We start from the raw sequence: 20,693 nt of genomic DNA, 5'->3' as shown, positions 1-20,693 counted from the left end.
AATTAGGTGTCAATCCAGTTGTTTTAATTCTTAGTAGACATTTTTTTTTTAATAAACCTAATTTCATATAATAAAAAAAAAAAAAACAAGTGGGGATATGACATCATCAGCCCACCTAATGAATATTCATGACGACATGCCTAGAACTGTTTCACTCGAATAATGAAAATCTTTAAAGTTCAATAAATTTGTTATGCGATTTAGATCAAATGTTCAGCATTTTGCTCTCTGAATTTCACTCTATTTATTGAGATATAAATATCTGGCCATAAATGTCTGGCCATCGCTTTATAAAGGAGCTGGTCATTGGGTTCACCACATTGATTGAATCATCTCTTAGCGCAGGTATTAGGTATAGGAACTTGACAAGACAATCTGAAATCAACCAATGGATTGGTTCGGTACTCACAGGAAGTAGGGCTTATATCAAGTACCAAATTCATGATGTCAAAGATCTATGCAATGTTACAGCACAGTATTGGTTCCAAATGAGAAGTTCTTGTGCAATCATCAATCAGTGGGTTAGAGCCACAGGCTTCTCTTGATAACAAGTTTCCATGGCGATGAAGTAACATGAGATGTTTTCAACACTTATAAAAGGCCTGTACTGAAGAAGTGATGACATCATGGATTGCTTGTGCTTCTTGATCATGGCCTTAGTTCTTAAATCTGTCCAATGCTGACTTGAACTGAGGTCTGTCTTGGGTCTTCGCCGCCTTCTCCACAGCTGAGGAAGCTTCTTGAATTTTGCTCTGTGTAGTCGGTGAATAGAGAGATATGCGCAAGAAAGAGGACGATGGGGTAGAAGAAAGGAGAAGAGACAATGGGGGAGAGAAAGAGTGAAGAAAAGAGAAGAGAGGCAAAAAAAATGAATGAGGCAAGTGGTAGCGAAAAAAAATATATTTACCGATATATGTCTCATCCTAACAAAAGCCAAAGCTACAAATAAATTCTATTGATTTTATTCTATTTGTTTGAGTCACAAATTCCTAAACATGCATCATATATGGCCAAGCATTACCTCAAAATCCAAAACAAAGATAAGTATAAGTTACCTTGTATTTAGCAAGAACACAAATCACCCCTCCCCCTAGCAGTACCAAAATGGTTAAATGCTTCACCCCCCCCCCCCAGACCACTCAAAAAAGAAAGTGGTCTTTATATAAAGCAAAAAGTCTTTCTAGAGAGGTTTTACATAATTCATTGGAAATGGCTGTTGACAAGAAAAACATATGGTTAAAGGCCTGGTCCCACTGCCCCAATATCATCAGTTAGTTGATTTTGCTACACGGGGAAGAAATATTTTAGACAGATGTTACAGTTCGATACCAAATGCATACAAATCTCTTGTGAGACCGGGACTGGGAGCGTCCGATCATCACACCGTTCACATGTTACCAAAATACAAACAACGGATTAAGTCCAATCAGTGCGAAAAAAGAAAGTTCAAGTTTGGAACAATACGTCAGTTGACTTACTGCAGACGGGATTTGATATTACGGATTGGGAACTATTTTATGGTGCCTGCGACGACATACATGAACTCACAGATACAATTAACAATTATGTCATCTTCTGTGAGAATCTTCACATTCAGTCTAAATTGGTTACTATTTATCCGAACAATAAGCCTTGGTTCACGAAAGAAATGAAATTGATTTTGAAAGAAAGGAAAAGGGCATTTCATCTGAGGGACAGTGAACTTGTTAAAGACTTGACAAATAGGCTGAAACGGAAAATCAGTGAAGCAAAAAAAGATTATGGTGAAAAGCTCGAAGAAAACTTCCATACAAATAATCCCCGAGATGCGTGGAAATGTCTAGAGCACATGACAGATTATTCGAGTAGTCGGAAAGAAAACATGTTTGCAAATGAACCTAATCCACAACAAAGAGCTGACGAATTAAACGCATTCTTCGCCCGTTTCGAGAATGAAAACTTCCGTCATATCGCTGATGAACAAGTTGAACGGTTGCGCGCGTCGGATGACAACCCAATTGTCATTGAAGAGCACGAAGTTCGGAGACGTTTAAAGTTGATCAACCCGAGAAAAGCGACTGGGCCCGATGGTGTTAGTGGGCGTGTCCTACGGACATGCGCATCTGAACTCACTGCTCCGTACTGTATGTTATTTCAAAGGTCAATAAATGAGCATATCGTACCAAAATGCTGGAAAGCATCAGTCATTACACCAGTGCCTAAAAATAATCGTCCTAGGTTGAATAATGATTTTAGACCAGTAGCATTAAGTCCTGTTGTCATGAAATGTTTTGAAAGAATTATTTTGGAAAAAGTACTTGTATCAATCCGTCACAAAATTGATCTAAACCAATTTGCATATCAGTCTAAGAGGTCTGTCATAGATGCAGTACTCATGTTAACCCATTCACTCTACCAGCATTTAGATTCTGTTAGTTCTTATGCAAGAGCTACATTTGTGGATTTTTCCTCCGCATTTAATACCATCCAGCCATATAAGTTAGTAGAAAAATTAAGCTTCTTGGATGTGAAACCGTCACTGGTTCTCTGGATCTATGACTTCTTACACGGTAGAACCCAGAGGGTTAAGGTTAATGATGTACTCTCCAACGTACTCACAACGAACACAGGGTCTCCTCAGGGGTGTGTTCTCTCACCTGTTCTCTATATATTATATACTAATGACTGTATTTCCAATATTCCGTCGGTTCGTATTTTGAAATATGCCGATGATACTGTCATTGTAGGCCTGATAAAAGAGAGTGAGTTAGAATATAGGGAGAGTATATCCTCTTTTGGTAGGTGGTGCACTGAAAACCATCTGGTGTTGAATTCTAACAAAACTAAAGAAATCATCTTTGACTTCAGGAAGAAGAAATCTTTTGATCCTGTAGAATTCCCTATTCACATCGATGGTCATCCAATTGAAATTGTCCATAGTTATAGGTATCTAGGCACTATTGTTGATGACAAACTTGATTGGTCCGAGCAGACTAAAGCTACCACACTCAAGTGCAACCACAGATTGTTTTTTCTTCGGAAGATGAAACAATTTCATGTGTGTTGCCTGGTATCACAGTGCCAGACAGAAGGATAAGGATAAATTGTATAGAGTCGTGAAACGGGCTAGTAGGATTACGAAGTGTGTTGTAGATTTGGATAGGATATGTCAAGGAAAGGTAGTTGACAAAGCCCAAGCAATAGTCAGTGATCACTCCCATCCATTAAATAAGAAATACAAACTACTTCGTAGTGGAAGAAGGTGGGAATCAGTTAAGGCCAGAACGAGCCGTTACGGAAATTCTTTTATTCCTTTCTCAATTCGTCTTCTCAACCATTAAATAGAAAACAAGTCACCTTATTGCAGAATTACTCTTACCCTTCAATACTGCCATCTATGTCTCCTCTTTAATACAATACAAAACTGCCACAAATGTAAAGAGTAATGATAGTAGTACTAATAGTAATAATAGTAATGATAATAATGATAATAATAATAATAATAATAATAACTGCAACTATAATGATTACAATAATAGTATCGACATCATGGTCAATGTAGAGTTGTGGATTTTTTATATGTGAATTATGCTTCAAGTAATAAATAAATAAATGAAATAAAATGACCCGATACTTTTACTTATTTAACAGTTTTAGAATGATGGTAATGATAATTACACAGAATATGCCTTCTTGTTGTTCGTATTTCAGCAATGATCTTGTTATACTCTTTTAATCGTCTTATGTATAAGAACGAATGTATTACGTGCATGCCAGTATTTTGTATTAATTTTGTCTCTCCTTGATTATGTATATTTGTAATTTGTATGTTTGCATGTAAACAAAATGAATTTCCATTAAGTTGGACAATAAAACATTATATATATAACACTGGCTGATGGACACAAAACATATTCATAACGAATACAGCAGACAACAAAATTTTGGGGTGGCTCCATGATCTGTTTTCATCTGCTCTAGACTATGGACAAAATGGGCGAACAATGAAATCACAGTGGACGGATGCTCGATGGATATAGAGCATATATGAAACCTGTATGCAAAAAGTACACAACGGATACATAATATTTTCCGACGGATGGCAAGATTCTTTTCCGTTTTACATCCTTTCTGCATCTGTAAGTGCAGTGGGACCAAGCCTTAATATAGACCGGTGGCCCTCCCAAACAGTGGTGGTTATAGCTGTTTTGATTCCATCCATCTAATATGTTTGCCCATATTTGGGATTGTCTCGAAGTCATTCATCTGTGTTTTCTTGTTCACATAAAGTGTTGTAATAATCTCAAACTGTCATGGCTAATTGAGCTGTACATGTATATACACAAAGTGAAGAAAAATATATAGAGAAATTGGGAATGAGATGCACAAAAAGGTTGATTCATTTCACAAAATCAGATTTTTTTTTCTTACCCTGTTTTCTTCTTCTCGGACACCTTGTTTCCTCTTTTCTCTCCTCCCTGATTTGCTTCTTCCTTTTAATTTGTGACGAGGCTCAAACTTGGGTGGAGGTACCACACCCTACATGGTCCAAAATAAAAATAAAAGAATTTAAACAATTACAATACCTTCATTTATTCATTCATTGCTTTCTTTGTTAATTTTTTTCTTTCATTCATATATGAATTTTTCTGAAAACTTTCAATTTTCATTCTTGAATAGTTTCCTTCTTTATCACAACAAAATTAATTTCAGAGTGAACTCATTTATAATGGATGAAAAGCTTTAATAGTCAGGAGAGTGTTGGTAATTTTAACTGACAAAATCTGTTCTATCTAACAGTCAAAATAGTAATTTTAATTTTTGGCCAATCAAAATCAAGGATGGAAAATGTTGAAGAAATGCCCCTCAAATGCTTTTAAGTCCTTTAATTAGTATTTCAAAGTAATAAACAGTGATTAATAAGAAATGAAATAGTTCCCAAAAGGCAAAGTATTTTACACTCTTAAAGATATTGGATGGTACAGTGTACTGTAAATGCTATTATTTTTGCGGGATTAATTTTTCGCGCTTGGCGGCTTAGAAACATACTTGGTATGGACCGGGAGGATTACGGCTATTCAAAGTGCATGAGATCAATCAAGCCTTGGCGATCGACCCAACGTCTTCTTAAAAACTAAACAGATCTAAACACTCACCAATCAAAGTCAAACAGCAAAAACATTTTATATTTCAGCCAAAGTCATAATTCAAATACTGATCTGTGACTGTTAAAAAATGATCGCAATTGGAACAAATTCTTGTGATGCATGTGATTTTGGAGCTCAAGCTTGCTTGCTTGAATGTCGCCCTCTAGCTATAGGTCAAATTATGAAAATACTTACCATGATTTTCTTATTTACGAGATAACTGGATATACCCATTTGATTTGCTAGTTCATTACGATGAACCTGCGTGCCGAATATAGAGTACACAATTTTTCCTGCGCGCGCGCTGCATCTCCCTACCAACGCACTATCCCAAGATCGTCGCGCAATTTGGCGTCCATTTCCTCTCATGAGCCTGCGGGCAAGACATGTTGTCACACAAGGCGAGGGGTAGGAGGGAGGGTTCAAATGGGTATATCCAGTTATCTCGTAAATAAGAAAATCATGGTAAGTATTTTCATAATTTACATCAATAACTGGGATATACCCATTTGATTTGCTAGACCAACACGGATTCAACGTGAAGGGAGGCATGTCTAGACTAAGAAGTGCGTTAAAATAGGGAGATGAAGACACAAAGGCCGTTGCCTTACGGACAGGGGAGGCGATAAAGCCTCATGTGAAGAAGTCCTTAAGAGCAAGGAGTGAAGGAAAGAGGGGCGTCAATAGACGGACCTCGAGAAGTCGTGAACGACGATTCCAAGAAAGAGCCCAAGAAGAATGATACTAAGTATCATGGGCCCTCGGCCTAGTGTCAGGAGAACAACATCACCAGCTGACTAGAGCGTAAAATTCGGAATTTGTTGAAATTTTCAACAAGAATCGTGATCGGAAAACTGTAGCTTTAAGGCTCAGTAAGTGATCCATCGAACAATCTGAGAAGGCGAGAGATCTCAGAAGCCTCCGCGTGGGAGAAAGCGCCCAGAATTCGATATCCGTCTCAAATGCGTGAGGGCAGAACATCTGCAGAATTCTGATAGAGAGCTGTGGCAGAAAGTTACTAGCGGTCCGAAGGGGACTAGGAACGACGGAGAGTAGGGATTTAAGAAGAAAACCACTCGTAAGGCAGTCAAGGGTCGAGAAAGCGACTGAGTGCCATCCTTTTAACAAGAAATACCGCGGACCTGCTGCCTATGTAGAATAAAGCAGTCTGGTTAAAATAGCTCAACCGGGCGTGTCAGAGAAACAGCGCGGTACACATCACGACAAAAGTGTGATAGACCGAGTGATCGAGAGAGAACTCAGGATCCCCTTTCTCCCGTACTGATCGAAGCACCCATCTGAGGGTGCAGTGCCCGCGGTGGAAGAGGTGGCTTGGCTCAAGCCACCATTGCCGAGAGAGCCCGTGAGGCTAGGCTGCGATGGATGACCGCCGGGCGGGGGAATCCCTAGCAGCAGCAAGTGTACGCCAGAGGGAGCTGGCGAAAAGTCTCTGTCATGATCCTACGTGAAGGCGACAATCAAGAGATGTTCTAACGAACAGACATCGCCAGATATGATACCTCAACAGTACGTTCCCAACGGAATCGAATGAGGTAGCAACGGCCCTGTCCTATCAAGTTAGGGACGGAAACTGGCTAAGAGTGTCGATGTCCTCGCTTGAAGAAACAAGCGAAGGAGGAGGGAGACTTGAGGAAAATAAACACAAAAATTTCCATCAGTCTGCGGTGAGAACCAGTTGTTTATGAAAACAGCCACAAGGCCTGGTCTCTCAGGTGATCGTAAGAGCAAGCACCGCCGGCGCCGGTTGCGGCAGCGTGGAACAATCCGATATCGGAGAATAAGGAGTTCCAAAAAGCTGCGGGGGGCGGCAAAAATGACGCCCTAAGCAGTGGGGGATGAGCATCTAAGTTTCTAAAAGAAGAACTCCAGTGAAGTAAATCACTTACATGGAGAGACTCATCCGCAGTCGGCCCGAGAAAAAGCGGGTCGTAGTGATTGTGGTTAGGTAGGCATAAGCATACATGCATCCACGGTTACATCATCCTCGGTCGTGCGGTGACCATGGCCACATGCATTGCATGGAGGGAGGATGAAAGCAGCATGCGAGGCGACTCGAGTGTGCCGAGTGAAAAAGCTTCTAAATAAGAAGACGATTCGACAAATGGGCACGGTAAGACATCCACCGTAGACCACTCCACACAAGGAGGAAACGGCGGAGACGCCCGCAAGCTTGACCCACATAGAGAGCAGTCTATAACATAGACTGTTAGAGCTCGACCGATGGTCTGAAGGCGTACTGTTTGGTGTAAACTCGCCGACCCGGTACGGTGGGTGTACCCAGAAAATAGGCATAGAATGCCGACAGAGAAGTCTGGGGCTTTAAACAAGCTTGAACGCACGTACATAGCCAATAATCTCATGAGATGTACGGCGGTTTCTTTCCTCCGAGATGATGCTTACCCGACGGGAAGGACTCGGGGAACAGCTGTGAATGTCAACAGGAGGGATATCTAGCATATGAAAAGCTGATTCCCTCCAGGTATTCGGTGCGGGTGCTTTCGGCGGTGTCCGGCTGGACGACCGGTGATGGCAGCTCGGGCAGGGCTCGAACGAGCCGCCCGAATACGAGACAATAGGTTAACATAACCATAATGCACCGGGTGGTGAAGGCGTAGCGATTACTAAGCACAGGAGAACTTTAAATCGCCGTGACATTCAGATCCGATATACATACTCATAAGTTCGGAGAGCTATGAGGTAGTGAGACATACCGCTGAGCGGTGATGGTGCTCATATCGGAGTCGCCCTCTCTTCAGCGGCGATCGCTGGAGGACGGGTGTCTGTACTAGCCCTGACTCTGGCCTTGCAAGGGTATAGAGCTAAGTAAGACAGGGCACCCTTACTTTCGAATAGAAAGTGAGGTTCAGGCCAGAAACCGACGGTCCCGTCGCCTGGGCGGACGGACCGCGGACGTGATAGGTTGCCCCCTCAAAGCAGCCAAACATTCTCACGAGAGAAGTGCGGCATGCGGTATGTAAGAGATTCTTACCTCCAATCTACGGGCCCGCTTAGGGGGTAGAATGGAGAGAGTTACCGCTGAAGGAGTCGTCGCCGTACGTGGGCTTGACGTAGAGGGCGAATTCGGGAGTACCTGCATAAAAAGGGGAATACCCATGCAGGTAACTCGCCGATGGCTCCCCGGAGTGCGGGTTGGCGAGAGAAGTCTCAATCCGCTCAATACCCGACGCCAGCAATAAGACCGCGGCGGTCTTATAATGACGGAGAACACGAGGATAAGAACCCGTAATGCTCGGGGACGCATAGATGCAGCCTGAACGGATGCAAAGTCCAGCCGTCGGTCACCGAGAGCTTGCCGACATATTGATGCTTGAAAGCCGTATGTCGGAAGCACCTGCATAGAAACGGGGGTCACCGTGTAGGTGAACAGCGTTTCAATAAATGCCCGGTGTGAGAGGACAGGTGATTGCTTGAGCCGCAGTGCTTAGCAAGGCGGCTGAAGCTGATATGAAGCGTGGGTGAATTACCCGCACTGCTCATGGGAGTATGTGCGACGCCTGACCCACAAATATCGGGAGTCTGGTGACATAATGGAGGGCGATGCCCGTATGTCGATAACACCTGTGTATTAGCGGGGATTTCCCTTGCAGGTGCGTGAGCCGGCGAATCATGAAATCGCCGGTGACTCTCCGAGGTGCAAGATGGCGAATGTCTGCTTAACCTGCCCGGTGCTCGACACGGCGGTTTTAGCTGACAGGGAGCATGAGGATAAAGATCCGTGATGCTCGAGGGCGTTCTGTTGTAACATGAAGTTACGACGCATGGCCATCGGCACAAGAATCAGAAAGAAAGGTCTGCCCGCAAAGTGGGATTAGCGACCTAGACTTTCTTCTTGTTATTCCTCTTCTGTGCGGCCCCCGCCGGGGGGCAGAAGAGGGAACAATCATCGGGAGTCTGGCGACATAGTGGCGGGCGACGCCCGTATGTCGATAGCACCTGTGTATTAGCGGGGATTTCCCTTGCAGGTGCGTGGGCCGGCGAATCATATTGCCGGTGACTCTCCGAGGTGCGAGACGGCGACTGTCTGCTTGACCTGCCTGGTGCTCGACACGGCGGTTTTAGCTGACAGAGAGCATTAGGATGAAGATCCGTGGTGCTCGAGGGCGTTCTGTTGTAACATGAAGTTACGACGCCTGGCCGTCGGCACAAGAATCAGAAGGGAAGGTCTACCCGCACAGCGGGGTTAGCGACCTAGAATTTCTTCTTCTTCCTCTTCTATGCGGCCCCCGCCGGGGGGCAGAAGAGGGTATAATGATCGGGAGTCTGGTGACATAATGGCGGGCGACGCCCGTATGTCGATAGCACCTGTGTATTAGCGGGAATTTCCCTTGCAGGTGCGTGAGCCGGCGAAACATGATATTGCCGGTGACTCTCCGAGGTGTGTTGGATGGCCGGTGTCTGCTTGATCCGCTCGGTTGGTAGTACCGTCGGCTGAAGCAGGCAAGCCTGGGGGTAAAAACCCGCAGTGCTGGAGGGCACTCTAGATTAGCTTGAGAAGCTGAGAGGCCTGGCCATCAAAAGAATCAGAGGACAGACCGCCCGACGGAGCGGGGCTTACGTCTGTGGTTCTCCTCTTCTTCTTTTCTTCTTCTTCGGTTGCTCCGGCGCCGGAGCGGAAGAAGGGACAAGAGGCTGGGCTGCGCCTGTCTTCCTCTCCTTAGCTCTCCCACGGGGAGAGCTAGCCGAGCGAGAGGAGGCGTCGGCCGAATCTGACGGCGTCAGATTGAATTGAGAGTCCGACACGGTCGGACTCAGGTGCCTCTTCCGACTAGGGGCTGGTAGCCCTTTGCCGACGCTCCCTAGAGGGGTCTTACACGGCATCGAGCCTAGTCTTTGCCGGGTGGAGAGACCCGTGCTCTCCCCCCGGACTTTAGGTGACCCGATGGCCGGTGGGTCTGACAGCCCTAGAGGAGTCGCCGTTTTCTGTACTAGTGCGACGCTCCCCAATAAGGTTCAGGTTCCGGGACGGAAGCCTTGGCCATCACCGTGCGGGCACGTGGTCGCAAATCCACGGTTCCACCCTTATTAAGCGGGGCACGTGAACGCGCGTCCACGGTTCCACCCCTTTGAGAGCCCACGGGGCTCTGACTCTGTTCTCGCTATCTATACTACCTGTGGTGGGGGATAAGACCCCGGTGTCGGGCCCCGAAACAGCAGCCGCCTGAGGCTCTTCAGAAAGAGAGTCCGAAAGGCTCATTATTGCCGTAGGGTGATCTAGTAGTAAGATAGAAAAAAAAGAGAAGCAAAGGGGGTAGGGGGGTAACAAACCCCAACCCAGAAGACAAGGACCTCAAAAAGCGGACTTTTGAGAGTCAAAAACGGATCTCACAAGGATGATACAAGGTAAAATCCCAGAACAAAGGAAACAGTAATAATTGAGAATTATTAAGAGACACTGTCCCTGAAGTCCGTTAGAAAAATTAATTATTTGATTATCACAACAAGAATCTGCTTCCGCCAAAATTCTGAAAAGAAGGAAGGGGGGAAGCATCTAAAAAGAAGAAAACACTAAGTTTTCTTTTTTTTTTTTGTTGTTGTTTTGTTGTGTCCACCTGTTCAAAAGAAAAAAAATAATTTTTCTTGAGGTGAGGATCAGCTAAGGAAAAAAGGGGAGCAAGATTCCCTTTTTTTTTTTTTTTTATAAACAAGAAGTTTAAGAAAGAAAAAAAAAAAAAATTATAAGTCCAGAGACCGGTAGCTGACTTGAAAAAGAAGGGGGGAAAAACAAAGATAGCTTTCCCCGAGAAGGAAGGCCGAGTCAAAGGCGACGAACGCTGACAGGAGACGGCTTCCTAAAAAAAAAATTCTAAGTATTCTTGTGAAGGAAAGAAAATATTTTTTTTTTTTTTTATAATTAATTGAATAATTAATCAATTAATAAACACAAGAACAAAGGATTGATTGAAACAAAAGAACAATCAACTAACTCGAAACAAGAAACAAAGAACTTGAATCGAGGCAAAGGAGCAAGTCAAGAATTAAAAGAATCAATCAATTAATTAATTAATCAATTAACCAATTAATTCAATTAATAAATACAAGAGCAAAGGATTGATTGAAACAAAAGAACAATCAACTAACTCGAAACAAGAGACAAAGAACTTGAAACGAGGCTGGAATACGACGCTCCTAACGTCCTACAGAACCTATCTGTGGAGAAATAAATCAATTAAATTCACGACGAGTCGTATAAACGAAGAAGTCAGTGAATAAAAAGAATTAAAAGGATTAAAAAGGAGCGAAGACAACGCCCGAGCAGGAAGGCGCGGAGCTATGGGGCGGAGAGGTGAAGACAACCCGCCTGTGAGAAACGTATCTTTAAAAAACAAACTCACGAAGAGGGACAAGAAACGTTAAAATAATATCACGGAAGCTCCGCACGACGTGATAATCCTATAACAATCTTAGATGAGAGAAAATAAGATTGAAATAAGGGAAGAATTGCACAATAAAGTATCCAAACGGAAAACAGAAATGCAATTTTGAGAGTGTACTTAGCTTGCGACTGCACTCGACCGCAGGCGAAAGTAAAAGAGGAAATGGACGCCAAATTGCGCGACGATCTTGGGATAGTGCGTTGGTAGGGAGATGCAGCGCGCGCGCAGGAAAAATTGTGTACTCTATATTCGGCACGCAGGTTCATCGTAATGAACTAGCAAATCAAATGGGTATATCCCAGTTATTGATGTAAATTACGTAGTCTCTTTGCCAAAACTATACACGCTATTGAACCGCGATTCGAAACTTGCATTAAAATAGATGCTCATAAGTTTGCGCTCGCCGATCTTGCCGCGAAATCCGCGAAAATTTCCACTTTTACAGTACTCTGATAGCCTTCAAACTCTGGATTAATTTATACCATACATTTATGGAGTGCCAGATATGAAAACATTCACGTAAAAATAATTCTAACCCTTAACAATGTGACAAAAAGTTGTTTAAAAATTAATAGTGTCATGACATGAGAATAGAAAAATACAAAAATACAATGAATTTCACTAAAGTACTTGGTACATTGATTATCTTTGCCAATTATTAGAAGTATTATGAGACCAAACATTCCATAGATGTCAAATAAAATTATAGTTTAGACTATGGTAAAACATAGGATTCATTATCAGATTATTATATGAACCTTTTCCAAAGTTAAGAAATAAAATCTCAAAATGCATAGTGTATTTTGAGGTATTAAAGATATTATATTTGTATTGATTTGTAACAGCATTGCAGAAATACTTACAAACATTTCCTTTCTTTCAGCTAGTCTCTGTTCCATGGTTGCCTTATCAATAGCACTGATCTGACTCGGATTTAATGTGATCATCTCTGGCTGAATCTAATTTTAAAAAATAAATACCCCAAAAGAGAGAGAGAAACAAATAGATATCATTATCATCGAGCTGTAAATTATGTTAAAATAAACATTGTTGAAAGTATACAAATTAGTCTCTGACAGAAGCATACCTGCCAACATTTAGAAATGTAAAATCTGGATGACCAATTGCCGGAGGTTCAGGCCGGGGGCTCAGACTAAGACCCTGGTGGGGTTCAGGGGCAGATATATCGCAAAAATTGTTGAGGGAGGGGGCATTATGGCCCCACCCCCTCCCCCGGGAGAATTAGGGTTAATCTGAATTTAGTTAAATTGTCAATTATGTTTGCTATAATAACACAAATTCATATATCATGTGACATTGGGCTCAAAATGTTATGGGGCGGAGTAAATAAATACCTTTTCTAGGAGAGCCTTGATCTCATATTCTCTTCTCTGTTGTTTATTCTGGTATGGGTTAGCTTCTAGTGCATCAAAGTTTGCCTCACCAGCACCTGCACAAATAATAAAAAAAAAGTTATAAATATCGCAACTCGTCCTCCACTCTGCAGTTAATTTTAGTATTGGTTTAAATAATGATGATAATAATGATATAGAGTATTCACAATGTGCACATATTCACCTTGATAGGTGCTCATGATGCTCCTATTTTACCCCAGATATGCAGGTCTACCGCTTTGGGTGCTCAGATTTTTGAGGAATTACCTCCTCCCAGTACCAATTTACCTCACCTGGGTTGAGTGCAGCACATTGTGGATCAATTTCTTGCTAAAGAAAATTGTGCTATGCCTGGGATTCGAACCTATAACCCTCAGTGTGGAAGGCAAGAGTCAAAATCATTGTAATACAATGTAATTTTTTTTTACACCTGTAGTTTCTGAAGGTATTTGTGTATTAATGGTGGAAGTTTGATGATTTTAACAGACAAGTGGAGCGCCTCTGGCAGTCTTGTCTGCATTACGCAATTCAATATAGCAGCAGTGTTGACTTTGAAAACAACTATCAAATAATCATTAATAAAAAACAGAATTCATATAATAATATCATACTACATTCATTGACCTTACATGACATGTGACATTGATCATGTGACCTAAAACTTGTGCAAGATGATCAATGATATTTGATTACCCCTTTGTCCACATTTCATGAACTATATCCATACACTTTTAAAGTCATGATGGTAATTCAACAAATACCCCAAAGATCATTGACCCAAAATGACCTTTGTCATGAGATGTTCAGTGATATTTGATTGCTCTTATGTCCAAGTTTTATGAGCTAGATACATAAACTTTCAAAGTTATGATGGTAATTCAACAAATACCCCCAACATGGCCAAAGTTCATCTACACTAAATGAACTTTAAAGTCATGCAGGATTTTCAATACTTCATTACCTTTATGCCAAACTTTCATGAACTAGGTCCATATACTTTTTAAGTTATGATTACATTTAAAAAAAAATTAACCTTAGGTTAAGATTTCGATGATGATTCCCTTAACATGATCAAAGTTCATTGGCCGCAAGATCTTTGACCTTGGTCATGAGACCTGAAACTCAAGCAGGATGTTCAGTAATACTTGATTACCCTTATGTCCAAGTTTCATATATTAGGTCCATATACTTTCAAAGTTATGATGTAAATCCACAAACTTAACCTTCAGTTCAGATTTCAATGTTGATGCCGCCACATTGGAAAACCGGCCCAGTAGTCTAGATCTGCTATGCAGGCGAGACAAAAACACTGTTTGATATGAATTTTTTTTTTCAGTAGTACGATTCACAACTATATCAAGCTAAATTACAAACCTGGAATAAGCAAGCTGGTGTAACCATGGAAATGAGAGACACCAAGAACATCTTCATAAGGACAGAAACCCATATTGGTGATTGGATAACGAAGCTCGTGCATCATGTATGGTGCATCATGAGTTCTGAGGCAACAATCCTTGTATACCTGCATGTACAATAAAGGGAATAAAATTTCGTCCACTCACTATTTCATTTAATAACCAGTTGGTCCAATAGCCATTTAGTCCATAAACCATTTGGTCTTATTGGATTATTGTTATTGGGTGAAATCAATCAAAAGAAAATGGGTATTAGTCCAACTGGTTATTAGACGAAATGGTCGTAGACCAACTGGTGATTAGACGAAGTGATGATTGGACCAAATGGTTGTTAGACAAAATGTTGATGGATGGAATGGCATTAGACTAAATAAAGGTAGACCTTGTGATGAGTGGACGAATTGGCAGTAGATGAATTGGCAATTTACCATCAAAACCAATGATTTCACTGATAGTATTTATACATAACAACTTGTCAAGCAAGACCAAGTATCCATGAATATATTCCTAACAATATGATAATAATAATAACTGTCTGGTCTCGCATACTTTTTCAAAATCATTTAATTAAATCCATCCCGTTTCTTTTTACTTTTACAACACCATGTGATAAGAGTTCTCTATCTTACATACCTCTACGACATTGTTACAAGCTGCAGCTAGAAGCCCCTTCTGACTGAAACACAGCTCACCCGCACCAAACGATACTTGGTACGCCTGCAGGGGTTTGTATGTCCGTAGATCAAAGATCTTCAGCTGCCTGTCCATACCACCTGTTGCCATGTACCTGAGAAATGATGACAATATATTGGAACTTTGATTACAGTAGATTTATTAATTTCACATTGGCATAAAACGGCAGGATATATGCAAAGGTTTGAGGGTTTATTATATTTCATGCAGGATCATGAAAGGACCCTTGTTGAAATTTTATCCGATAAAGTACGATATCAAACAGTTACCATAGGAAATGCCGCTTCTCAGCCAATGCCAATCAATTAAAGTTGGCAGATCTTACAACTTGTCCGAAAAACACACCTAAAGGGATATGGAGACCATGCCTTTTCATCTATTGCTCCATGCATCTGTAACTCCCTCACTTCTTCACTCCGTGAAATTGGCAACACTGAACTCTTCAAATCGTCTCTCGAGATTCACTTATTTCAGCAGATGTGTAATAATTAGCTTGATTCGATGAGCCTGCGCCTTGCAGCTAATGTTGTAATCATAACTGCAAACCTTTAGGTCAGACAGGAATCACCTGAAATGACTCAGTCAATGCTGATCCCTCAAAACATTTATCTTGGGAACAATATATATCATGACCTCTATTGACCTTTGAATTCGTGACCCCAAAACTTATCAGATCTTCATCGCTGCTGTAAATCATAAGCATACATGAGTCAAGTTTGATATTTTCAGATACAACTGTGACCTTTGACCTTGATACCCCAAATATCAGATCATTGCCACTCCTACATGCATGATGGGACCAAGTTGTGGAGGACCATGATGTGGAGCGTTGTGGCCCAGTGGATTAGTCTTCGGACTTTGAAACAGAGGGTCGTAGGTTCGAATCCCAGCCATGGCGTAATTTCCTTCAGCAAGAAACTGATTCACGATGTGCTGTACTCAACCCAGGTGAGGTAAATGGGTACCAGTAGGAAGTAATTCCTTAAAAAGCTGTGTGTGCTATGAACGCCTAGCTTAGCCGAGTAATATAGGAGCGCCTTGAGCACCTAACAAAGTGGATATGTTCGCAATATGAATACCCTATATTATTATATATTATTATATAAGTTTAAGCCAGATTTGTTAATCAATTCTTTATATATGGATGGACCGACCTAAAATATAACGCCTCCTCTGACCACCTAAGTTGGGTGGATTGTCATCAGGGTCAATTAATACAAAGGTTAGCGATTAATCGTACGCTTGATTTTCATGATTGATTGTACATTGTATTCAATGCAATCAATTATAGAAAATTATCTATGAGCATTGCTAAGCTTTGTGTTAAGGGCCTCTGTACTTACGTTCCCTGTTTATCTATAGCTATAGATCGGACAGCTCCTTTATGACATAACATCTTGACAAGTGGTTCTCTTGAATTAGGACTCCACATTGTGACAGTGCCTGAAACACACAAGGAAACCCAACAAATATATTAAAAAGAAATATCGTTAAAGTCTATAATACTGGAGACTACATTCATAATGAGCAATAATCAGCAATAATCAGCAATGCTGCATTTACCAAATATAATGATTTTACTCATTTTTTATTATTGCAGACGTTTACCGTTGGATAAATGAGGCTCAAATTTGAGGGGGAAAATATTAATATTATTTCATAGGTTTGGCATGTCTTCAATTCAAATAAACCAGATGCTAAAAGAAATTCTCAAACAATTAAGATTTAGAAAATACATATCAGTGATTTGTAAAATCAAAATTGTGAAAAGATTCAGAGTCAATACACCCACCCTACAAACCAGTACACCAATGTCAAAAGAACAGGTAACAGTGATGTAATATATGGAAACATCAAACAAGAGATACCACTTTGTCCCAAATTCACAATTTCTCATGAGAAAATATGTTGACTGTTATCATGGGTTACATCTGATTTCTAAAAGTTTCAAGAACTGGGCCGTTGGAAATATTAAAGGTAAAACAAGCAACAATTATTTCATGAAAAAGTCATCAAGGTTAATGGTCACAATATCATCATTGATCTACATTTAATGTAAACTAATCTTTGTGAAATCATGAAAACCGATAATTCTGATGATCACTAACACAGAAAAGCATATGTGGGACAGTGAATTAATATTCCTTGGAAAAATACCTGACATTTGATGGAATTCTGTGCTTATTTTGCCCATTTCTCAGCATTAACACACTTTCTACCACAGGCATTATTTGGCACATATTTTTTACATTTATATATAAAAATACAATAGTGGTAAATTTATTTAATTCACTTCGAACTCATTTTGAGATCATTACCACAACCGGCCTTTACCTTTAAAAAAAATAGGAAAAATTTGACACTCACCATTTGGATGACCCAGGTGAATGATGGCATTCTTTTGATTCTGGGTCATAACATCAAGCCTGCCACTCTTTGTAGGCATATCACAAACCAGCTTACCAACAGAAACATCTAAATACTGTAACCCACCATATGAACTCTGTAGGGAAACAAGCACAGGGATATCAAGGTTAGATTTGATTTGACTTCTACATTCCAATAACAAAAGTATATACAAGTATAATTTGTCAACATTACATAATAATAAGTAACAATATTCATAACACTATTCTGATAAATATATAATTACACTTGAATATTTTCTCTTTACAGCTTACAAGTCAAACAAAGAGTCAAGGGTCAAAGGCCAGAAAAACAATACAGGTCAATTAATCAGTCAAGGTTCAAACCTCAAAAGGACTGTGAAATTAACGAAAGTAAAATAATTTCTAAGATTTTCCTTCCCCTCCTCCTTCTTCGTCTTTCTAGTGCTCCTTTTTGCTTCTCTTTCTCCTCCTCCTCCTCTTCCCCACTTTCTTCTTTCTTCTCCCCTCCCTTTCCTTGACTTCTTCCTCCTTCTTATTCTCATTCCTCCCCATTCTCCTCTTCTTTTTCTCGTTCTTTTCTTCTCCATCTCCTCCTCCTTTTCCTTCTTTCTCCTCCACTCCTCCTTTCCTTTAACACTTCCTTCTCCTCTTCCACCTCCTCCCTCCTCCTCCTCTTCCTCTTACTCCTCCTCCTTCTTCTTCCATATCTTCTTCTTTTCCTACAAGTAATTCATTTTCTTTCTTTATCATTCTTCTACTTCTTCCTATCATCCATGTTGTTATCATTTAGAGTACATGTACTTACACAACCCGCTAGTAGAAAGTGATAAGGAAGAAACTCCATCCGAGTGATATTATTTCAACATTCTGATAACAAAATTATATACAAGTATAATCATTTTTCAAAATTACAAAACAACAAGCAGCAACATAGTGATTAACATACATAATGTACTTACACAACCCGCTAGTAGAAAGTGATAAGGAAGAAACTCCATCCGAGTTATATTATGCATCTTCTTGATACAATGTAACTCTACCCCATTATTATCATAGATGTACATCCATTTCTTCTGAGCTACTGCACACATTGTTTCCAAGTGTAACCATCTATAAGAAAAATATGAATTACATAATGGATTGAAATCCTAATCAAATGATTGGCTGAGAGCTGATCACATGACATGCATCATTTCTACTGTTACGTGGGCCATGCATTTTTCCCTAACTAGCGTACATTTTTTTTTCAAGCAAGTGTTCATTAGGAAAGTTTATTCGCATTATGTTGTTCTGGTCCCTGGATGTGCAGGGAATATGTTTCCTGGTATCACATCGCAATTTGCTCCACATTTTTGAAAGACTGCTATGCATAAAGTCATTGTATAGCATATTTTTACATAGGACTGTACATTACTTAGTTGCGAGCTTATCTCTTATGACCAAAAATGCTATTCAAATTTGAAAAACAAAATTATTCTGATGTACACCAGGCCAGTGGCTAGACTAGCTAGCTAAGTCAACTCATCTTCATTCCACATTTCTATTGCCTCTGTAGATCAAGGATGTGTAACAAAACACACCTTTTCAAGAGAGTGATTTCAAATCTTACTTTCTCTTTAACATCCAGATTAGTATTCCATATCATACATTAATTTCAGAAGAATACATTTATTTCAGAAAAATGGCAACTGTTCTTAATTTTTTTGTGGATCAATGAGAACTGTTACATCTAAAACATCAGATAGGTCTGAGACTAATTTGCCTTTGGATTATTTTTTTTTGGATAAAGTTAAATGTTACCAGCAGATTTTTACATTGAAATTCTATTACATGAAAATTTATGTAAATGCCTTGCCATATGACGTGAGTGCTGCAATGGGAATTGAACCCTGGACCTTGTGGTTCATAGCCCTGATACTTGTCCACTCCCCCACAACACATCTACTATTAGCTGAGATGAGTTTAATCACTTACTGCACATCCTGGATTTCTTCTGTTACATTGGTTTCAAAGTGAAGTTTCTTTGTGACCCAGTCGATCCCAGCTAGATGACCCCTGCGACCTCCAAGAAGTAAATGTCTACCATTCCTGGTGAAATCCATCCTGTAAGGACCAAACTGGTCCAATCTCAGCTCAAAGTTCTGAGGAAACAAAGTAAATATGAGGAGAAAGTCCAAGATTGCTTTGTGACAGAAAATGGTAAAGTAATTGTTTCATATAAAGAAATGGGAAACAATTTTTGGATATCTAGTTTGTACATGGTATGTGTAGGTGTACTGATGAGGGCGTTGTGGTATAGTGGTAATGAATCTCATCTTTCAATCAGAGGATCTTGGGTTCCAATCTCAGCCATGGCTTGTTTTCCTTCAGCAAGAAATTTATCCACATTTTGCTGCACTCAACCCAGGTGAAGTGAATGGGTATCCGGCAGGACTGATTCCTTGAATGCACCAAGTGCCTTTCACACTTAACAAGTAATTTTAAAAAAATACATAAATTTCTGTGCTTACAGACAAGATGGTCACCATGTGCTTTGGAACTATTCAAAAAAGAAGGAAGGTCACAATGTTTACCTCTTTGTAAAGAGATCAAATAGAGTAAATGTGTTTCAGGGGCCGATTATTATTTCTATTTTTGTCATTTTCATTACCCGGTATCAGTATATATTATGTAGCATGCAAATGGAACAGCTATCACAATGTATTGCTCCATGTTTATGAAATGATTGTTACACTTCTTCATTCCTCTTCGGTCTGATTGATCTATTACAAATAAAGATGCCATCTATTTAAAGGGGAATCCAGCCTTGGCCATAAAATGTTGTGTTGGAAAGGAGAAAAATAGATAAAACATAATGGTGAAAGTTTGAAAGAAATCAGACCAGCAATAACAAAGTTATGGCTGCTTTAAAATTGGAATCCGTAAGATTATGTAGATTTCAAATTGGCAACTTGGTAAGTAAATTATGACAATGGGCAAGGACAACTTTCACATAGGCCACATACCTAATTATCAGGGATTTGTGGTTTTCTCCTAACTACCCATTCCCATGGGACAGTAATCTAAATATAACCCTGGTAGTATATTGTTTTATGTCCTCATGAAAGAAAAATTCAAATTTGAAGTACAATTTTTGAAAATATGACATATTAGGTATTTTATGTATTGGAGTACATGGAAGAGAAATCCTTGCCTTACATCACTGTGACATCACATACGTGGCCAATTTGAAGTCTCCATGGGTTTAGGGATTACTAAT

General features: G+C 40.3%; 1 protein-coding gene across 1 annotated transcript in view; it reads right to left on the bottom strand.

Annotated features, from left to right (window-relative positions):
- Positions 1 to 286: 286 nt before the first annotated feature.
- The window catches only part of LOC121428728 (WD repeat-containing protein 46-like), a 37,073-nt gene continuing 16,666 nt past the window's right edge, over positions 287 to 20,693 (bottom strand). Inside the window, exons 5-14 of the mRNA XM_041625539.1 lie at positions 19,409 to 19,575; positions 18,394 to 18,544; positions 17,412 to 17,547; positions 16,388 to 16,487; positions 14,985 to 15,138; positions 14,311 to 14,458; positions 12,898 to 12,992; positions 12,406 to 12,501; positions 4,411 to 4,518; positions 287 to 752 (exon numbers count right to left, since the gene is read on the bottom strand). Coding sequence (XP_041481473.1) covers positions 657 to 752; positions 4,411 to 4,518; positions 12,406 to 12,501; positions 12,898 to 12,992; positions 14,311 to 14,458; positions 14,985 to 15,138; positions 16,388 to 16,487; positions 17,412 to 17,547; positions 18,394 to 18,544; positions 19,409 to 19,575 — 1,251 coding nt within the window. The 3' untranslated portion in view covers positions 287 to 656. The remainder of the gene's footprint in view (positions 753 to 4,410; positions 4,519 to 12,405; positions 12,502 to 12,897; positions 12,993 to 14,310; positions 14,459 to 14,984; positions 15,139 to 16,387; positions 16,488 to 17,411; positions 17,548 to 18,393; positions 18,545 to 19,408; positions 19,576 to 20,693) is intronic.

Source organism: Lytechinus variegatus, chromosome 15, assembly GCF_018143015.1.
Source record: "Lytechinus variegatus isolate NC3 chromosome 15, Lvar_3.0, whole genome shotgun sequence".
In the NCBI taxonomy this organism is placed as follows: Eukaryota; Metazoa; Echinodermata; class Echinoidea; order Temnopleuroida; family Toxopneustidae; genus Lytechinus; species Lytechinus variegatus.
The sequence above is the reverse complement of the archived record's forward strand: the minus strand, read 5'-3'. Positions and strand labels throughout refer to the sequence as shown.